Here is a 15,305-nt window from a genome sequence, read left to right as displayed (position 1 = left end):
AATGTAATGGTGTGGGGTTGGTGGAAGTCAGCAGGGGTGGGAGTTGGGCCCCTTAGGACTAGCTGGCTTCCTCTGCCATATTGGGGTGGGGAGGGAAGAGTGTCACTTGATGGCCCTGATAAAGACTGGAGTTGGCAGCAGAGCCAGCCAGGGTTGAGGATGTCAGTGGGTGTAAGTACAGTTTTGGGAAACTGAGGTGAGGCCCACACTATGGGGGAGCCTGACCCATCTCCTCATGTGGCCAGCTCCTCATTAGTCCCAGCTAATCCTGGCCCCCTCTCTCCACCAGGAGTTTTGGGTGAGGCTCTTGTGCTACATCATGGAAACCGATAACGTGGAGGTCTTGACCCCCATCTGCATCAGCCTCACAAACCTGGCAGAACACCAGTTCCACATCATGGATGGGGAGGCCAACACGGCCAGCAAGAGCAGGCATGGTGGGCAGCATCCCTGAGCCAGCTGGTGGGATTGGGCAGGTCCCTTAAGTGAGACCCTCCATGTCTCTGAACACTTCCCCTCCTATAAGAAGCATCTCAGAGTCCAAACAGCCAGGCCAAAGGCCTGCCCTTGCCTCATCTGAGGGTGTATTAACACTGGACAACTTCCTCTGGTGGCTCACTCTTCATGTCCCCATGACTCAGCCCAGACCCCACCCTTTTGAGGTCCTGGCTCAGCCGCTCCCCTCATGTGACCTCTCTGAACTGCTGTGAGCCAGGTGGAGGAACTATAGATGTCCCAGCTCGTGCATTCTGTAAGTCACTCCACTGTGGTCCCCGTGACTGAGCACTGTGAACATAAGACTCAAAAAAGTGACTAGGCCCAGCTATGTGCAGGATGACACTGCTGTTCCCAGGGGGCTGCTGTCAGGGCCCAAGGGTTTGCTGATGGGCATGGCTGACAGGGAGGTGGTTTGAGGTGCCCTTTAGAACCCAGGGACAGCAAACGATGGAACCTGCTTTGAGCAACCAATGAGGCCACCCACTAAGGTCTTCCTCATGCCCCTCACTCCCAACTTGGCTCTCTCACTTGCAACTTCTCAGGAAGCTTGGTCCTCCCTTGCCCACTGGCCCAAGCGCTGTGTTTGTTTCTTACCAACTCATTGACTACCAGCACCTGTAGCTGTGAGGAGGTGGGAGGCAGGTGTCTGATCACTGTTGGCTCAATAAATACCAAGATTCACAGGAAGAGGCACACACTCTCATGGTGTCCACTACAAAGTGGGCTTATCTTAAAAATAGCATCTTCTAAGCCCCAGCCCATAGCACAATTCTCCACTCTTGTCAGGATAAGCCAATTATCCAGGGTAAAGCTCCACCTTGGGGTCACAGGGTTGGGGCACATCCTGGTTTGGGCCAAGCACTCCAGCGGGGGTCGAATCTCCTTCTTCCTCAGTGGACCTGCCTGCACCGCAGAAGCTCCTGGCTCGTCTCCTGGTGAGTTGCTCGCCCAGGTTGTGCCCTGGCCTGGCTGAGGCTGTGTCCTGTGTTACCTCTCCCTCCAGCTCCTAATTCACAGCGTCCCCAGAAGGAGGAGGGAGCTGGACGCTTGGCACAACAGAGCTTTCCTGGTCCCTGCTGTCCCTCTGGTTTATGTGTGCCAGGGACAGTGGACTCGGACCTGCTCTCAGATTGCTCTGCTCAGCCTTTGAGCATCTCAAAGCACCCCCAGTACAGTGGCTTGCCTGTCCCCGGGAGGCGGGCTCCATCTTGCACCTTTGTGTGGACTCCAGATGCTAATCCATGACCCAGGGGGTAGGGAAGGAGCTCATGATCTGGTGCCAGGTGTTCTTTGTGGGGAGTGAGGAGCTCAGGGCTGCCCAGACCATGGGCAGAGCCCCACTGGAGTCTTGGTTTCCTGCAGGTGCTGATGTCATCCCCCTACGAAGGGGAGGGGAGGGGGATAGCCATGCTCAACCTTCTGAGGACCCTGAGCCACAGCATTGCACCCTCCATGGCTGACATGTGGGAGCAGGAGATCCCACTGCTGATCAAGTACCTGGAAGGTGAAGTGCCCTCTCAGCGTGCAGACTGGGGTACTAATTGCGTGGCTTGCACACCGGAAGGCAAGGCTATGGTAGACCAGCACAGCCTACTTTGGTCCTTGGGAAGGTGGGGAGGGAAATATAGCATGTGGTGAGCATGCCCCATGGGGGGCTTTGCAGGCCAGGCTAAGGAGGTGCCCCAGAAGGGAGCAGCAGAGAGTAGCACGTGTGATCCTTCTTTCTGCAGAACATACTAAGTTTACCTGGAATCAGGAGACCTGGGAGGACAAGCTGATTCAGGTAAAGAGGTGACCCAGCCTGCTGAGGCTGGGGAGGATGGATGGGCAGACACATGGTGGGATTGGCATGTGGAGATTGTAGGAGTCCCTAAAGGACACACTCTCCTGTTAGAAGACTTGGGGAATACCATGCATTCCACAGCAGTGTCTAGTCGCAGGGGAGAACAGGGGGCCTTCCATTCTGTACTTAGGAATTCAAGTACTTAGGAATCAGCACAAGGGTGACACTCCTCCCACAATCTCACAATCTCACAAACCCCCAGGCCCACAGAATGTTAGCACTGGATCAGGGCTTTATGGGTACAGGGATTCACTGATTAGGGAGGGGGTTAGAAAAGGTGGGTCACTACTCAGTACCACACAGTCCTACTGGAGACTGCATACCCATGTCTTCTGCCTCCCCAGTTTCTGAGACTCTCCCTCAAGAAGACTCGGGGTTCCAACTGGAGCCTGCGTCTGGGCAAAGAGTTGAACAATCAGATCGAGAGCTTTGACAGCCCTTCCCTGGAGAAGGTTGGTCCTCACAGCAGCTGTGTGAGAGCAATTGTATCCATGGCTGTCTCATCCAGCTGGTGACTGGATGAGAGCTTCAACAAGCAGGTTCTTAAAACACACACACACACACACACACACACACACACACACACAAAACCACACAGGTCTGAGCCTCCTTCTTTCTTCCCAAGACCCTATATTTAATAAATATATAATAAATAATATTTTATTATTTAAGATATATTATAAATAGGGCCTCAATGTAAAGGTGTCCATTGTTCTCAAATTAATCTGCAATATAATTTACTCCCAGTCAAATTCCTAAAAGGAGTGCATGAATTTCATGCACTGGGCCTCTAGTCATAAATAAAATCAAAGGGAAATGAGACATTGGAGAAATAGACCACTGAAAGTGATCTGCTGGGTTAAGTCTTCTGAATCACGTTTGTTAAGAAATGAGCATAAGACTACACTTGATTTTCAAATACTGGTTCTACCATTCCCTGCTTGCTTTCTCATCTCTAAATACTAATCATAGTTACCTTCTACAGTTGTGTGGATTTCAAATATATACACCAAGTTCTTACAAATGAAAACAATATAGGAGAATAACTGAACCGGAAATGGGGAATGAATATAGACAGAAATTCAAAGAATGGACCTTGAAACTATGCAAAGGTGATCTATATGACCAATAAAGAATTAAATGAAAGTGGGAAAGTCCCACCTCTCACTGATAATGTCCTGTTGTGGGAGAGAATGTGGTAAAATGGGTCCTCTCGGATTAGTTGGTGGGAGTGTAAATTGTTTCAATTTGTATAGGAGAGAAATTTGGCCTCCACTATTTATAATATGCTAGTCCTTGTAGATACAATCCAACTGCCCCTGAACATTTATTTTATTTTGTTTTGTTTTTATTTATTTTTCGTTTTTAAAAATATATTTTATTGATTTTTTTACGAGAGGAAGGGAGAGCGAGAGAGAGTTAGAAACATCGACCAGCTGCCTCCTGCACACACACACACACACACACACACACACACACACCCCACTGGGGATGTGCCCACAACCAATGTACAAGCCCTTGACCGGAATCGAACCTGGGACCCTTCAGTCTACAGACCGACGCTCTATCCATTGAGCCAAACTGGTTTTGGCTGAACATTTATTTTAAAGACTCTACACTGAAGTTCCATTTGTCCTCTGACATCCTAGAGCTTCCTGTACCGGGCGTTGGGCTTTACCTTGGCCACAGGCCTGGAGGCCGACAAAGTGGAGGTGTTGCTGCTGGAGCTGCTGTACAAGACCGACTACAGCAAGGACTGTGACCGAGAGGTGAAGGCACCCTGCAGCCCCCTCCTATCTGCCAGAGCTCTCTGGACCCTCGGGGAATATGGTATATGCATACACACACGCATATGTGTGCATGTATGTGCATGTGTGTACACGTGGTTGCACGTATATATGCATTCATGCCTCTGTGTGTATACATATATGTGTTTCTGTGTATACATGTGAGTACCCATGTGTGCATGTGTGTGCTTGTTCGTGTGTATACGTGTGTGTGCACCCATGTGTGTTCATGTGTGTACATGTGTATGGGGGGGCTCCTCCTCTGCCCCCTGCCCATCCCCTCACCCCAGCTGACCTGGTCTCCCCACAGGGTGTGATTCTGTGCTTTGGCCTGTGCGCCCAGGGCCAGGTGAAGACTGTGCTGAGTGTGCTCCAGGACTTTGAGGAGAAGATTCATGAATCAGAGGAGTCCTGGCAGATCGGTGCTTGGCGGGTAAGACTCCTTCTCTCTACAACCAGGTTTCTAGGAGCCTCTTAGAGCAACAGTGCTCTCAGCACCCAACCAAGGTTCTTACCTAGTCACAATAAGAACACCCTCTTCTTGCCTGGCCAGTGTGGCTCAGTGGTTGAACATTGATCCATGGACCAAGAGGTCACAGGTTCGATTCCCTGTCAGGGCACATGCCAGGTTTCAGGCTCATCCCCAGTAAGGGGGCATGCAGGAGGCAGCGATTGATATTTCTCTTGAATAGATATTTCTTTCTACACTCTCATTTCCTTTCCTCCCCCCCAAAAAATAAAAATAAATAAAAACATTTTTTTTAAAAAAGAACCCTCCCTCCATGTCTCCTATCCTCAAAATGACTACAATCTGGAGGCCTCCTGATAATTTAAAGGACACAAGGTAGGCCTTTCCAGAACCCAGTCTGAGCCTTTAGCTATTCATGATGAGGGTACCTGGGTGCAGGCTGGCAATGCAGGGTTCCAGGCCTCATCCAGACCCACTGGGTCTGAAAAAGTGAAGGTGCTTTCCACGTGTTGGGAGCTCTGCCTTAGTGAATCAATGGGGCTTGGATGGCGGTGGTATGGATGAGACAGTGAAGCTTGTCCAAAGGCATGCAGTTGGCCAGTGGTAAAGCCAGGTGCTGGAACCAAGCAGCCCCTAGCCAGCCTCTCCTCCAACTTCCTGCTCCAGGGCATGGTGCCACAGGTTGACTGAGGCCCAGTGGGCAGTCATCTGGAGTCACTGATGCCTCAGGCTTTGGCCTTGACCTCCACCCTTGCCCTGGGGGTCTGGCTGTTTGGATGGAGAGTTTCTCAACCTGCTCCACAGAGCAGGAGCTGAGACCTGGGCTTTTATTTGCAGCCTGGCAGGGCTCAAGGGTCTCCAGCCTCATGTCCATGGAGGGTTTGGTAGTCTCCGACACCGCCTCTCAGGAGAGCAAGGCTGACGCTGTTTGTTCCTGCTGGATCCCCAGCATCATGAGAGCCCCTGGGCCAGAGCAGGTGCCTGGCAGGTGGAGGTATGAGGGCATCCTCAGCCAACCTCTGCTTAGGAGTGTCCACACAGCCAACTGCTCACCGCTAATGGGCAGTCTTACCTTGCTCTGACTTACTCACCACACTACACCCAGGGCCCAGCATGTTTTAGGTGCTCAATATAAAAGTATTGAATGAACAAGTGTTTTAGGCACAGTTGGCTGACTTAATGGCTCTTTTGGTCTTGTAACCAGAGATGATCTGGGGCTGACCCTGCACGCTCCCAGCAGGGCAAGTTGAGCACATCACCCCCGCCCAGCATGTCTTCTCCTTGTCGTTGGCCTTGCAGAAGGACCACCCCTGGAGGCGGGAGACAGTGAAGAGCGCTCTCATGGTGATGTACAGCTGTGTGGCCTTGCACTGCCATTGGCAGATGCTCCTCACTCATGTGGACACACCCATCACCGCCAAGATCATTCACCACTACACCAGCAGCTCCCAGGTAACCCAGGGAGACACAGACCCACAGTCAGTGCCCAGGAGATGCCCTCCTTTAGCCAGGTGGTCAGAATGTCACCCTGCATCCCTCTCTGGGTGGAGGTGTAACCAGGAGCGGGGCCCAGGCAGCCCACATGGAGACACCCAGGAGTCTTACATGACTCCCAGCACTTGGGAGGCCCATTGCCCCAGTCTGTACTATTTTTTGCTGCAGGAGGATGTGGCATGTAGCCCCTCCTTCAAGTGCTGGGAGGGGTGAGTATGGGTCCTCAGAAGTCACAAGATGAGCGCCCCTTTCCTGTCTTTCTCCCTCCCTAGCCTCTGCCCTCCACCCCAGACAGCTGCCCATAGGCCTTTCATAAGGGACAAGATGTGGGGTTGTCTTCAGAAATGCAAAGGGACTAGCTACTTTCTTCGAACAACAAGGAAGAGAAAACACAGAGAATGAAGCACACACTATTTTGTTATTATTTTAAAAATTGTAGTAAAATAGCCTTAACCTAAAGGTCACCGTCATGACCCATTAAGTAGCATTACGTACATTCATCTAGTTGTGCAGCCATCACCACCATCCATCTCCAGCACCTTTGTCCTGAATAACTGAAACTCTGCACCCACTGAATGACTGCCCAGCCCCCTCCCCAGCCCCTGGCAGTCCCCGTTCCACTTACTGTCTCTGAATCTGACTGCTCCAGGTACCTCCAATGGGCCGAGTCACCCAGTATTGGTCCTTTTGTGTCTGGCTTGTTTCACTTAGCATAAATGCCCTCAAGATTCATCTCTGTTGTAAAAGCAAAGAGGGTTTTATCTCAATAACTTATTCTGCTTCTCCCATGAAACACAGGGCTTGGTGCCCCTGGTCAGTGAGTGTGCTCACTGATTGGCATTGCTTCCCTCAGGTACAGGTGTTGGGGTGTCTGGCCCACAGCCCCACCACGTGGCAGGTGCTCTGTCAGTGTCTCTAAGGGTGGTGGAAGGAGCAACCTTAGGTGGCTGCAGGGTCCAGGCACGAAGACTATGGCTGGGGATCCTTGGACTCACTCACAACACGCTTCTTCCATCCCTCTGTCTGGTCTGGGCACAGGACATCTGCCTCAAAATGGCCTTCATGAAGAGTGTGGTGCAGATCTCCAGTGCCATCGAAAACCTCAAGGGCCCGGGGGACTTTCAATTTGCCCACAAGGCGACTCTTACTGCCATGATAATGGTAAGCTGGGGGCCTGGGACCTGGGCAGCATGGAGTCTAACTCTGCAAGTTCCTGAGGGCGTCTGTCTCAGTTCTGCTGTGATCCAACTATAGGGATTCTGAGATGAGAGTCTCATATCTGATAAAGGGTTTCATGGCCAGGAAACAGCCAGGCTCTATTTTCCCCCTTAGGATGGGGACACACAGGTCCACCAGGTCAGCCCCACTGTCGCCCCAGTGTTTTTCCATACGTAGGACGGACCTATGGGCAGGTGTTGGCTGCAGGCAAAGCTTAAAACTATTTTTGCAGAGAACTTTGGTAAGATCTAGAAAATGTCAGTCACCCAAAGGCAAGAAGCGATGACAGGTGCTAATGGAGGTTGTGGGACAGCCACTGCCCATGGCCCCAGACCTTCCCACGCCCTGCAATGCCTCGGCCCCGGACACCGCTCCTGTCAGAAGCAGTTCAGGAGAGAAGTGAGATGTGGGTGGTATGGGAGGCACTGAGAAGGGAGCTTGACTTTGGCTCTTGCCTGGACCAGGAGCCCTGCTCACGTCATTTTACACCAGTCACAGGACTGTGGAGTCCCCGTTTTACATGTAAGGGAACTCAGGCAGGGGAAGTAGTTTTCCCAAGGATACACTCAAGTAACACAGACCTGGATGGGAATCACACATCCATCGTGAGTCCCATACCTTTCACCAGATTTTGCTTTTCCCCAAAAATGGCAAAGACCAAGTGATCCTAAAAACATCAGGTCTTCCTGGCACTAACGCTGGGAGTACTGCCACCACGAGGACCCCTGGGATTTAAGGGCCCCATCTTTCCTTGTATGGAACTCTGGGTGACTTGGCAGCTCACTGCTCTGCTCTGCCGGCAGGCAATCATCAAGGCAGAGTCGACCGACAATCTGGTGTCTCCCATACGCACCATGGCCATGGATGCCCTCCTGCACCTGAGGTGAGCTGGCCCCCCTGCTCGTGCCCCAGGCACCTCTCCTGGGCAGATGCAAATCCTGAAACCATCCCTCGGCACTCCTTGGTGCAGGTCCACCTCCATAGCAGGGGTCTTGGGTGCCAACTCCTGGGCAGTGGGCCACCTGGAAGATGGGAGTCTGCTCCCATTCCTCTTGTCCATAATTCTCAACAATATTTCAGGCTGTGCTCTTCTCCTTGGATGGGAGGTGACTGGCAGATAGGTAGGCTGCTCTTTGGTCCATTAGGAGATGCTTTGAGCAAAAGGTCACACGTGATCCTGAATAATCAGCAGAAAGATGGCCTCCTCCCAGCTGGGTTGGATTCAGTCAAGGAAGTTACATATCAACATGGTATTAATACAGTTATACAAATAATATAAGTAAAAGAATACCTGAGGGGTGTCTTCGGGAACTATCCACCCACCAGTGGGGTGAGGGGTTGGGGAAAGAAGCTATGTGTTTGTAAAATCTATATTTGAAGTGGTTGGGTCCTCTTTAGGAAATCTTCACTAGTTAGGAGTTTCATCATTTAAACTCATAGCAGAAATGCCTGTTGTTTTAGAGGCAACACATGGACATATTTGAAATCAATTTCACACACATCTCTTCAGGGACTTGGAGGTAAGGCAAACACATACACAAGGAATTAGAGGTCAGCGCTGAGTGTTTGCAGGTGAATAACAAAAAAAAAATCTAAGACCAGAAAAAGGGGGCTAATAGCTAGATGCAATTCCGTTGCTATAACAGGGGCTAGAAAAAGGAGCTGGCAAAAAAAGTTTACCTTTTGATCTGGGCTTAAGCTAAGTGAAATAAGCAAGTCAGAGAAAGGTGAGTATCATATGACCTCGCTTATATGTGAAATCTAATGAACAAATTAAACAAATTAAACTGATGAACAAAATAGATCCAGAAACATTGAAGTATGTAATAGACTTACCAATTTCAGAAAGGAGGGCAGGAAGAGATTAAGCAAAGAACTTAGATACATCCTATAAAATAAAGGCCTATATGCTAAGTGCTCAGTCATCTGGTCATTCATTCAACCAATCAAAGTGTAATATGCTAATGATATGGTAAGGTCACTCAACTGCTCCCTATGACGTGCACTGACCACCATGGGGCAGACAGTCAATTTATTGACCAGTCACTATGACATGCACTGAGCAACAGGGGCCAGATGCTCCAACTGATAGGTTAGCTCACTGCTGGGGTCTGGCTGATCAGGACTGAGCAAGACAGGCAAGACATGCTCTGAAGCCCTCCTGCAGTCCATCCCCAGCTGGCCAACCTCTCATGTCCCTCCCTGATCCCAATCGTGCACTGGTGGGGTTCCTTGGTCTGGCCTGCACCATCTCACAATCTGGGACCCCTCAAGGGATGTTGGAGAGCCAATTTTGGCCGGATCTCACAGGCCAGGCCAAGGGATCCCTCTAGACCTTTAGTATATGCATAATCCAAGGACAGACAATAGTGTGATGAAGGCCTAGGGAGAGAGTGGGAGAGGGTTGGAGGAGGTCAAATGTGGGGGCACAGGGGACAACTGTAATACATTAAACAATAAAGATGCATTTAAAAACAAAGAAAGAATGGGCTAGATGCCTGAAGCAGCTATGTACAAACCTGGAGGGGTTATCAAAACACAGATGGCTGGGCCCTAATCCACAGAGTATTTGATTTAGTAGCTTTGAGGTGAGGCTATAGAATTGGCATCTATATATATAAAAGACAAGCGACCAGAATGATAGAATAACCGGAATGACCGCTAACTATGACATGGATTGCAGAGGCCAACTGGCCTGATTGGGGCCCTGCTCAGCTTCCCCCAACCTCCCACAGGCCCTCCCCCTGGCTGGCCAGGCCCCCTATCTGCCTTTCCCACCCTGATCAGGGTCAGGGCTGGCTGGCCAACCTCCTGTGAGGTTGGGTCCCACTGCCGGCCCTGCCTGATGGCCCCCATTGGGGCAGCTGGCTGGCCTCCACCCATGCATGAATTCGTGAACCAGGCTTCTAGTTTTTAATAAACTCCATCGTGACCTACTGCTGCTAGTCTGAGCATTACACTTTACCCATGGGCTAGTACCAGCCTGGAATTCAGAGTCCATGGTTGTGTTCTAGGAGGAGCAATGGAATGTTTCTGAGCAGGGGATGGACAGGGTTAGAGCAGACATCAAGTAGGAGAGGTGGCCTTGGACCCTTGGATCTGCCTCTCAATCCCTGACATAATTACTGGACACTGATGGCTGGGCAGAGCACAAACCCCTAGAGAGGGTGCACACCTAAACCCCCAACCAGGAAACCTGGCATCTCTCTTGATCTGTGACATGCCTCCACCCCAAGGGCCTGCAGGAGATGGTGCATGTGAGTTGTCCACCCCTCCTAGTGGGATCTTAACCTGTTAATGGGGAGTTCCCTTTTTAATTACGCAATGTATAACGGGCGCATACTCTTTCACTAGGACGTGTCAGTATGTCACGCCCAGTGGACGTAATTTCATATTATTTTTTTTATTAATACTTAATTAAAATAAATGAAATATATATATTTTCATTTATTTATATATAAAGCACAAAGGAAAATACAAAATTACAAACAAATAGAAAAGAATACCAACAAAAAATGGAAACATCGAATTAAAAAATTATAAATTTTACAAACAATTATAAAGATTACAAAAAATATATACTGTCCGTTTCAGGGTGCAACATATATTTCAAGGACGTATTCATATGTCCTCCTTGTTCCAGATATTGTTTACATTTGACGTATTTATTTATTTATTTATTTATTTTTTAAATATATTTTATTGATTTTTTTACAGAGAGGAAGGGAGAAAGATAGAGAGCTAGAAATGTCGATGAGAGAGAAACATCGACCAGCTGCCTCCTGCACATCCCCTACCGGGGATGTGCCCGCAACCAAGGTACATGCCCTTGACCGGAATCGAACCCGGGACCTTTCAGTCCGCAGACCAGACCGACGCTCTACCACTGAGCCAAACCGGTTTCAGCTACATTTGACGTATTTATAAGTCCCGCTCCGTTAACAGGTTAAATTCCACTGAACACTTCTTCTCTCACTTTTTCTTTCCTTAGCAAAGTGAAGCCTTTCTACTCCACAGAGGAAAACAGTGAGCTGATGGATATCAGTATACATTCTGTAATTTCTCTCCAACCCCCAGGAAAGGACAATAAGTCCATTAAGGTAGGTTCCTCTGAGCCACCTCATTTTCTGGGTCGGGACCTGGAAGTTTACTTTATCACGACAGTGCTGAGAGCCCACCATCCTGAACCACCCATCTGTGGTTAGAGGCAGCAAAGTGCAGCAGGCTCTGTTTGTCAGTGTAAGGTGATGGTAACTGCTGTAACAGACAGACTCCAAAATCTCTGTGGTGTAACAACATGAGAGCTTAGTTCAAATTGGCAGTGGGGGTGGGGATAGAACTGCTTCACACAGTTATTCAGGTGCCATGCCTTCTTCAATGCCTGGTTCTGAAGGTCCGCATGAGTATTGATATTTAGCAAGGAGAGGTAGAGAAAGAGTATAGAGCAGTGGACGGCAAACCGCGGCTCCTGACTCTGTTGACTAATGAGTTTGCCAATCACTGGTATAGAGGATTCATGAGCTACTTTGCCCACTTTTATTGGTCAGAACTCAGTCACATGGCTCCACTTAAATCTAAAGAGTGCTGGGAAATGTCCCAGACTGGATAGCTATTTTCCAGGAACATTGTTGGAAAAGAAGGACAAATCTTTTGTGGTCAGGTAGCCACCTGTGCCTCCTAGGCCTGGCCCTGGAAGAAGAGTCAGGAGAACTGGACTTCAGGAGTTCAGTTTCCTCCTTTGTGAAATGGGTTCCTCTTAAGGAGCTGACTTTTACACCGTGTGAGAAGACAAGTGTAAAGCACTCAATTTGAGTCCAAGTAAAAGGGCTGATTATCTGATCATCTTACACTGTGCACCCTCCTCATTGCTGCCTGGCTTTTCCCTCTCTTGTCATAGACCCTGTACACGAATGCCCTGAGTGGCCTGGAGCAGCTGATGGAGGGCCTCTTGCAGAGGCAGATGGACCCCAAGGGCCTGCAGGAGATGGTGCATGTGAGTTGTCTGGCAGAGGACCAGGGATGGCCACCTCTCCCAGGAAGCTGGCCTGAGGGCCAGACTCTCTGTGGGAAACAGGGGTATGAGTTAAACATTGTTTTGGTAATTTTATTTAGATAAAATTTCAAATTTGCTGAAAAGTTGCAAATATAGTAAAAAGACTCTTGTATACCTTTCACTCAGATTTACAATTTTTAATATTTTGCCACATTTTTTCTCTTTCTTATTACACACACACACACACACACACACACATCTTTTAAATCATAGACAGTTGCAGAACAAGTTAAGAACAAGAATACTCTACTCTCTTTTTTTTCCTTTTTTTTTTAATCCTCACCTGAAGATTTTTTTTTTTTTTTTTTTTACTGATTTTGGAAAGAGGAAAAGAGAGAGAGAGAGAGAGAGAGAGAGAGAGAGAGAGAGAGAGAGAGAGAGAGAGAGAGAGACATTGATCCATTGCCTCCATCAATGCTCCAACTGGAAATTGAACCCACAACCTAGGTATCTGCCCTGACTGGTAATTGAACCTTTTTGATATACAGGATGGTGCTCCAACCAACTAAGCCACTCAGCTGGGGCAAGAATAGTCTCTTATATAACAACTAGAGACTCAGTGCACGAAATTCATGCACTGCGGGGGGGGGGGGGGGGCAGAGCCCTCAGTTTAGATTGTGAGAGGGTGCAGGCCAGGCCAAGGGACCCCACCAGTTGCACGATTGGGGCTGGAAAGAGATGTGGGAGGTTGGCCAGCTGGGGAGGAACTACTGGAGGGCTCCAGGGCATGTCCAGCCTGTCTTGCTCAGTCCTGATCAGCCAAAACCCAGCAGCAAGCCAACTTATTGGTCAGAGCATCTGCCTTCTGGTGGTCAGTGCACATCAGTGCCTCCTGGTGGTCATAGTGACTGGTTGACCAGTCAACTGTCTCCCCCTGGTGGTCAGTGCACATCATAGCAAGCGGTTGAGTGGCCTTAGTATATCATTAACATATTACACTTTGATTGGTTGAATGGCCAACCAGATGACCAGACGCTTAGCTTATTAGGCTTTTATTATATCGGTCACAATAATCAAAAATCAAGAAATTTAGCATTGGTACAATGCTATATTCTAATCTATGGTTTATCGGCAGGCTTTACCAATTGTTCCAATAATGCTTTTTATCGCAGCTATTTTCTACCAATCCAGGATCCAATCTGGACTATGCATTGCATTGAATTGTCATGTCTCTTTAGTCTCCTTCAGTCTGGAAAAATTCTTTAGTCTTTGCCTTTCATAATCTTGCCATTTTTGAAGGATAAAGGTAGCTTTTTTAAAAATTAGGTTGTTTGCTTTCTTGATATTGAGTTTTTAGTTTTTATGTTTTCTAAATACAAGTCCTTTATTAGCTATGTAATTTGCAAATATTTTCTCTCAGTCTCTCTCTCTCTCTCTCTCTCTCTCTCTCTCTCTCTCTCTCTCTTTTTTTTTTTTTTTTTTTTTTTTTTTTTTTTTTTATAAATTACACAGTGTCTTTTGAAGAGCAGAAGTTTCAAATTTTGATGAAGTCTAATTTATAATTTTTTCCCTCTTTTATAGATCCTGGTTTTGGTGTTATATCTAATAGTCTTTGTCTAATCCAAGATCACAAAGATTTTCTTCTAATACTGTATCGTTTTAGGTTTTACAATTAAGTCTATGGTATATTTTGAGTTAGCTTTTGTATATGGTGTAATGTATGGATCAAAGTTTATGTAATTTTTATATTTTTGCACACAGATAACCAATTGTTCCAGCATCATTTGTTGAGAACACTATCTTTTATCCATTGAATTACCTTTGCACCTTTGTCAAAAATCATGTATGTGTGGCTCTAATTCTGAACGTTTATTCTGCTCCAATGATGTATTTGTCTATCTTTTCATTAGTGTCATCCTGTCTTGATTACTGTACTGTTACAGTAAGTCTTAAAATCTGATTGTGTGGGCCCAATGACTTTGTTCTTGGTAGCTATATCCCACAAACATTAATATGTCATGTTCTAACTTTATTTCAGTTCAATATACATTTTAATTTCTCTTTTTATCTTTTCTTTGACCCATGGATTATCTAGAAATTTTCAAATATTTGAGAATTTTTCAGATGTCATTCTGTTTTTGATTCCTACTTTAACTCCATTGTAGTCTGATGATATACTTTGTATGATTTGAATCCTTTTACATTGACTGGAAGTTATTTTGTTGTCCGGGTATGTCTGCCTTCAGCGAATGCCTTGTGTACACTTGAAAACTATCCTGCTGTATTGGTCAGAGTGTTTCTAAACATGAATTAGGCCAAGTTGGTTGCTAGTGTTGTTGAAGTTTCCTGTATCCTTCCTGATTTTCTGTCTTCTTATTCTATCAGTTACTGAGAAAGAAGTACTAAAACCTCTAACACTCTGGTTTATTTATTTCTCCTCTCAGTTCTATCCATTTTTGCTTCCAGAACTATTAAGCTCTGTTAGTAGATGCATGAATGCTTAGGTACTGGAATGCAGGGTGGGCTGTGCTCCTGGCCCTTTCCCTGGCGGGCAAACATTTGGAGCAAGGTCCAACACACTAATTTGTCAAGAGCCATCTCGGTGTGAGGATGCTGGGAGGTGGGAGGAGGGCATTCTCTCTTCCTACAACCTCATCACCCTAGTAGTGGGGCCTGGGAAGGAACCACCTAGAAGCATTGAAAAGCAGATTCTGAGTAGGAGGGACAAGGTAGGTAATAGTTGGCCAAGAAAGGGCTGGCTCTGGGATTTTTAACACCCTCTTCTGTGTTATGGGTTCCATCTATAGCTCCTGGAAAAGTGGATCTTGTCCGAGAAAGATTGGGAGCGGGAGAAGGCTATGAACTTGCATCTTAGTCTTATGCAGAGCTACATCCAGAGCATTGGCGTCTGCGTGAGTACAGGAGCACCAGCCCCCCACCTGGTTCTGCTCCCCTCCCCCACAGAGTCCTGTGGGAAGAGGCTGCCTCACTTGGGAATGGCAA

The 15,305-nt window shown here is 47.7% G+C and overlaps 1 protein-coding gene across 15 annotated transcripts in view; it reads left to right on the top strand.

Annotated features, from left to right (window-relative positions):
- MROH2A (maestro heat like repeat family member 2A) overlaps positions 1-15,305 on the top strand; it is a 45,251-nt gene that overhangs the window by 17,957 nt on the left and 11,989 nt on the right. For 14 of the 15 annotated variants that reach the window (XR_014795680.1, XR_014795681.1, XR_014795682.1 and 11 more), the window contains 13 exons: positions 290-437; positions 1,393-1,433; positions 1,861-2,002; positions 2,229-2,281; positions 2,686-2,793; positions 3,991-4,110; positions 4,439-4,561; positions 5,897-6,049; positions 7,130-7,252; positions 8,113-8,192; positions 11,301-11,409; positions 12,207-12,302; positions 15,110-15,214. Coding sequence is in view for 12 of the 15 variants with exons in the window: in XM_084891739.1 (XP_084747865.1) it covers positions 290-437; positions 1,393-1,433; positions 1,861-2,002; positions 2,229-2,281; positions 2,686-2,793; positions 3,991-4,110; positions 4,439-4,561; positions 5,897-6,049; positions 7,130-7,252; positions 8,113-8,192; positions 11,301-11,409; positions 12,207-12,302; positions 15,110-15,214 (1,401 nt within the window). In the remaining 3 variants the exon portion in view is untranslated. The remainder of the gene's footprint in view (positions 1-289; positions 438-1,392; positions 1,434-1,860; positions 2,003-2,228; positions 2,282-2,685; positions 2,794-3,990; positions 4,111-4,438; positions 4,562-5,896; positions 6,050-7,129; positions 7,253-8,112; positions 8,193-11,300; positions 11,410-12,206; positions 12,303-15,109; positions 15,215-15,305) is intronic. The other variant, XM_084891740.1, reaches the window with a different exon arrangement.

This window comes from Pipistrellus hanaki (genome assembly GCF_964339955.1).
Source record: "Pipistrellus hanaki genome assembly, chromosome: 8".
In the NCBI taxonomy this organism is placed as follows: domain Eukaryota; kingdom Metazoa; phylum Chordata; class Mammalia; order Chiroptera; family Vespertilionidae; genus Pipistrellus; species Pipistrellus hanaki.
Note: the sequence above shows the minus strand (reverse complement) of the source record. Positions and strands in the feature narration are given on the sequence as shown.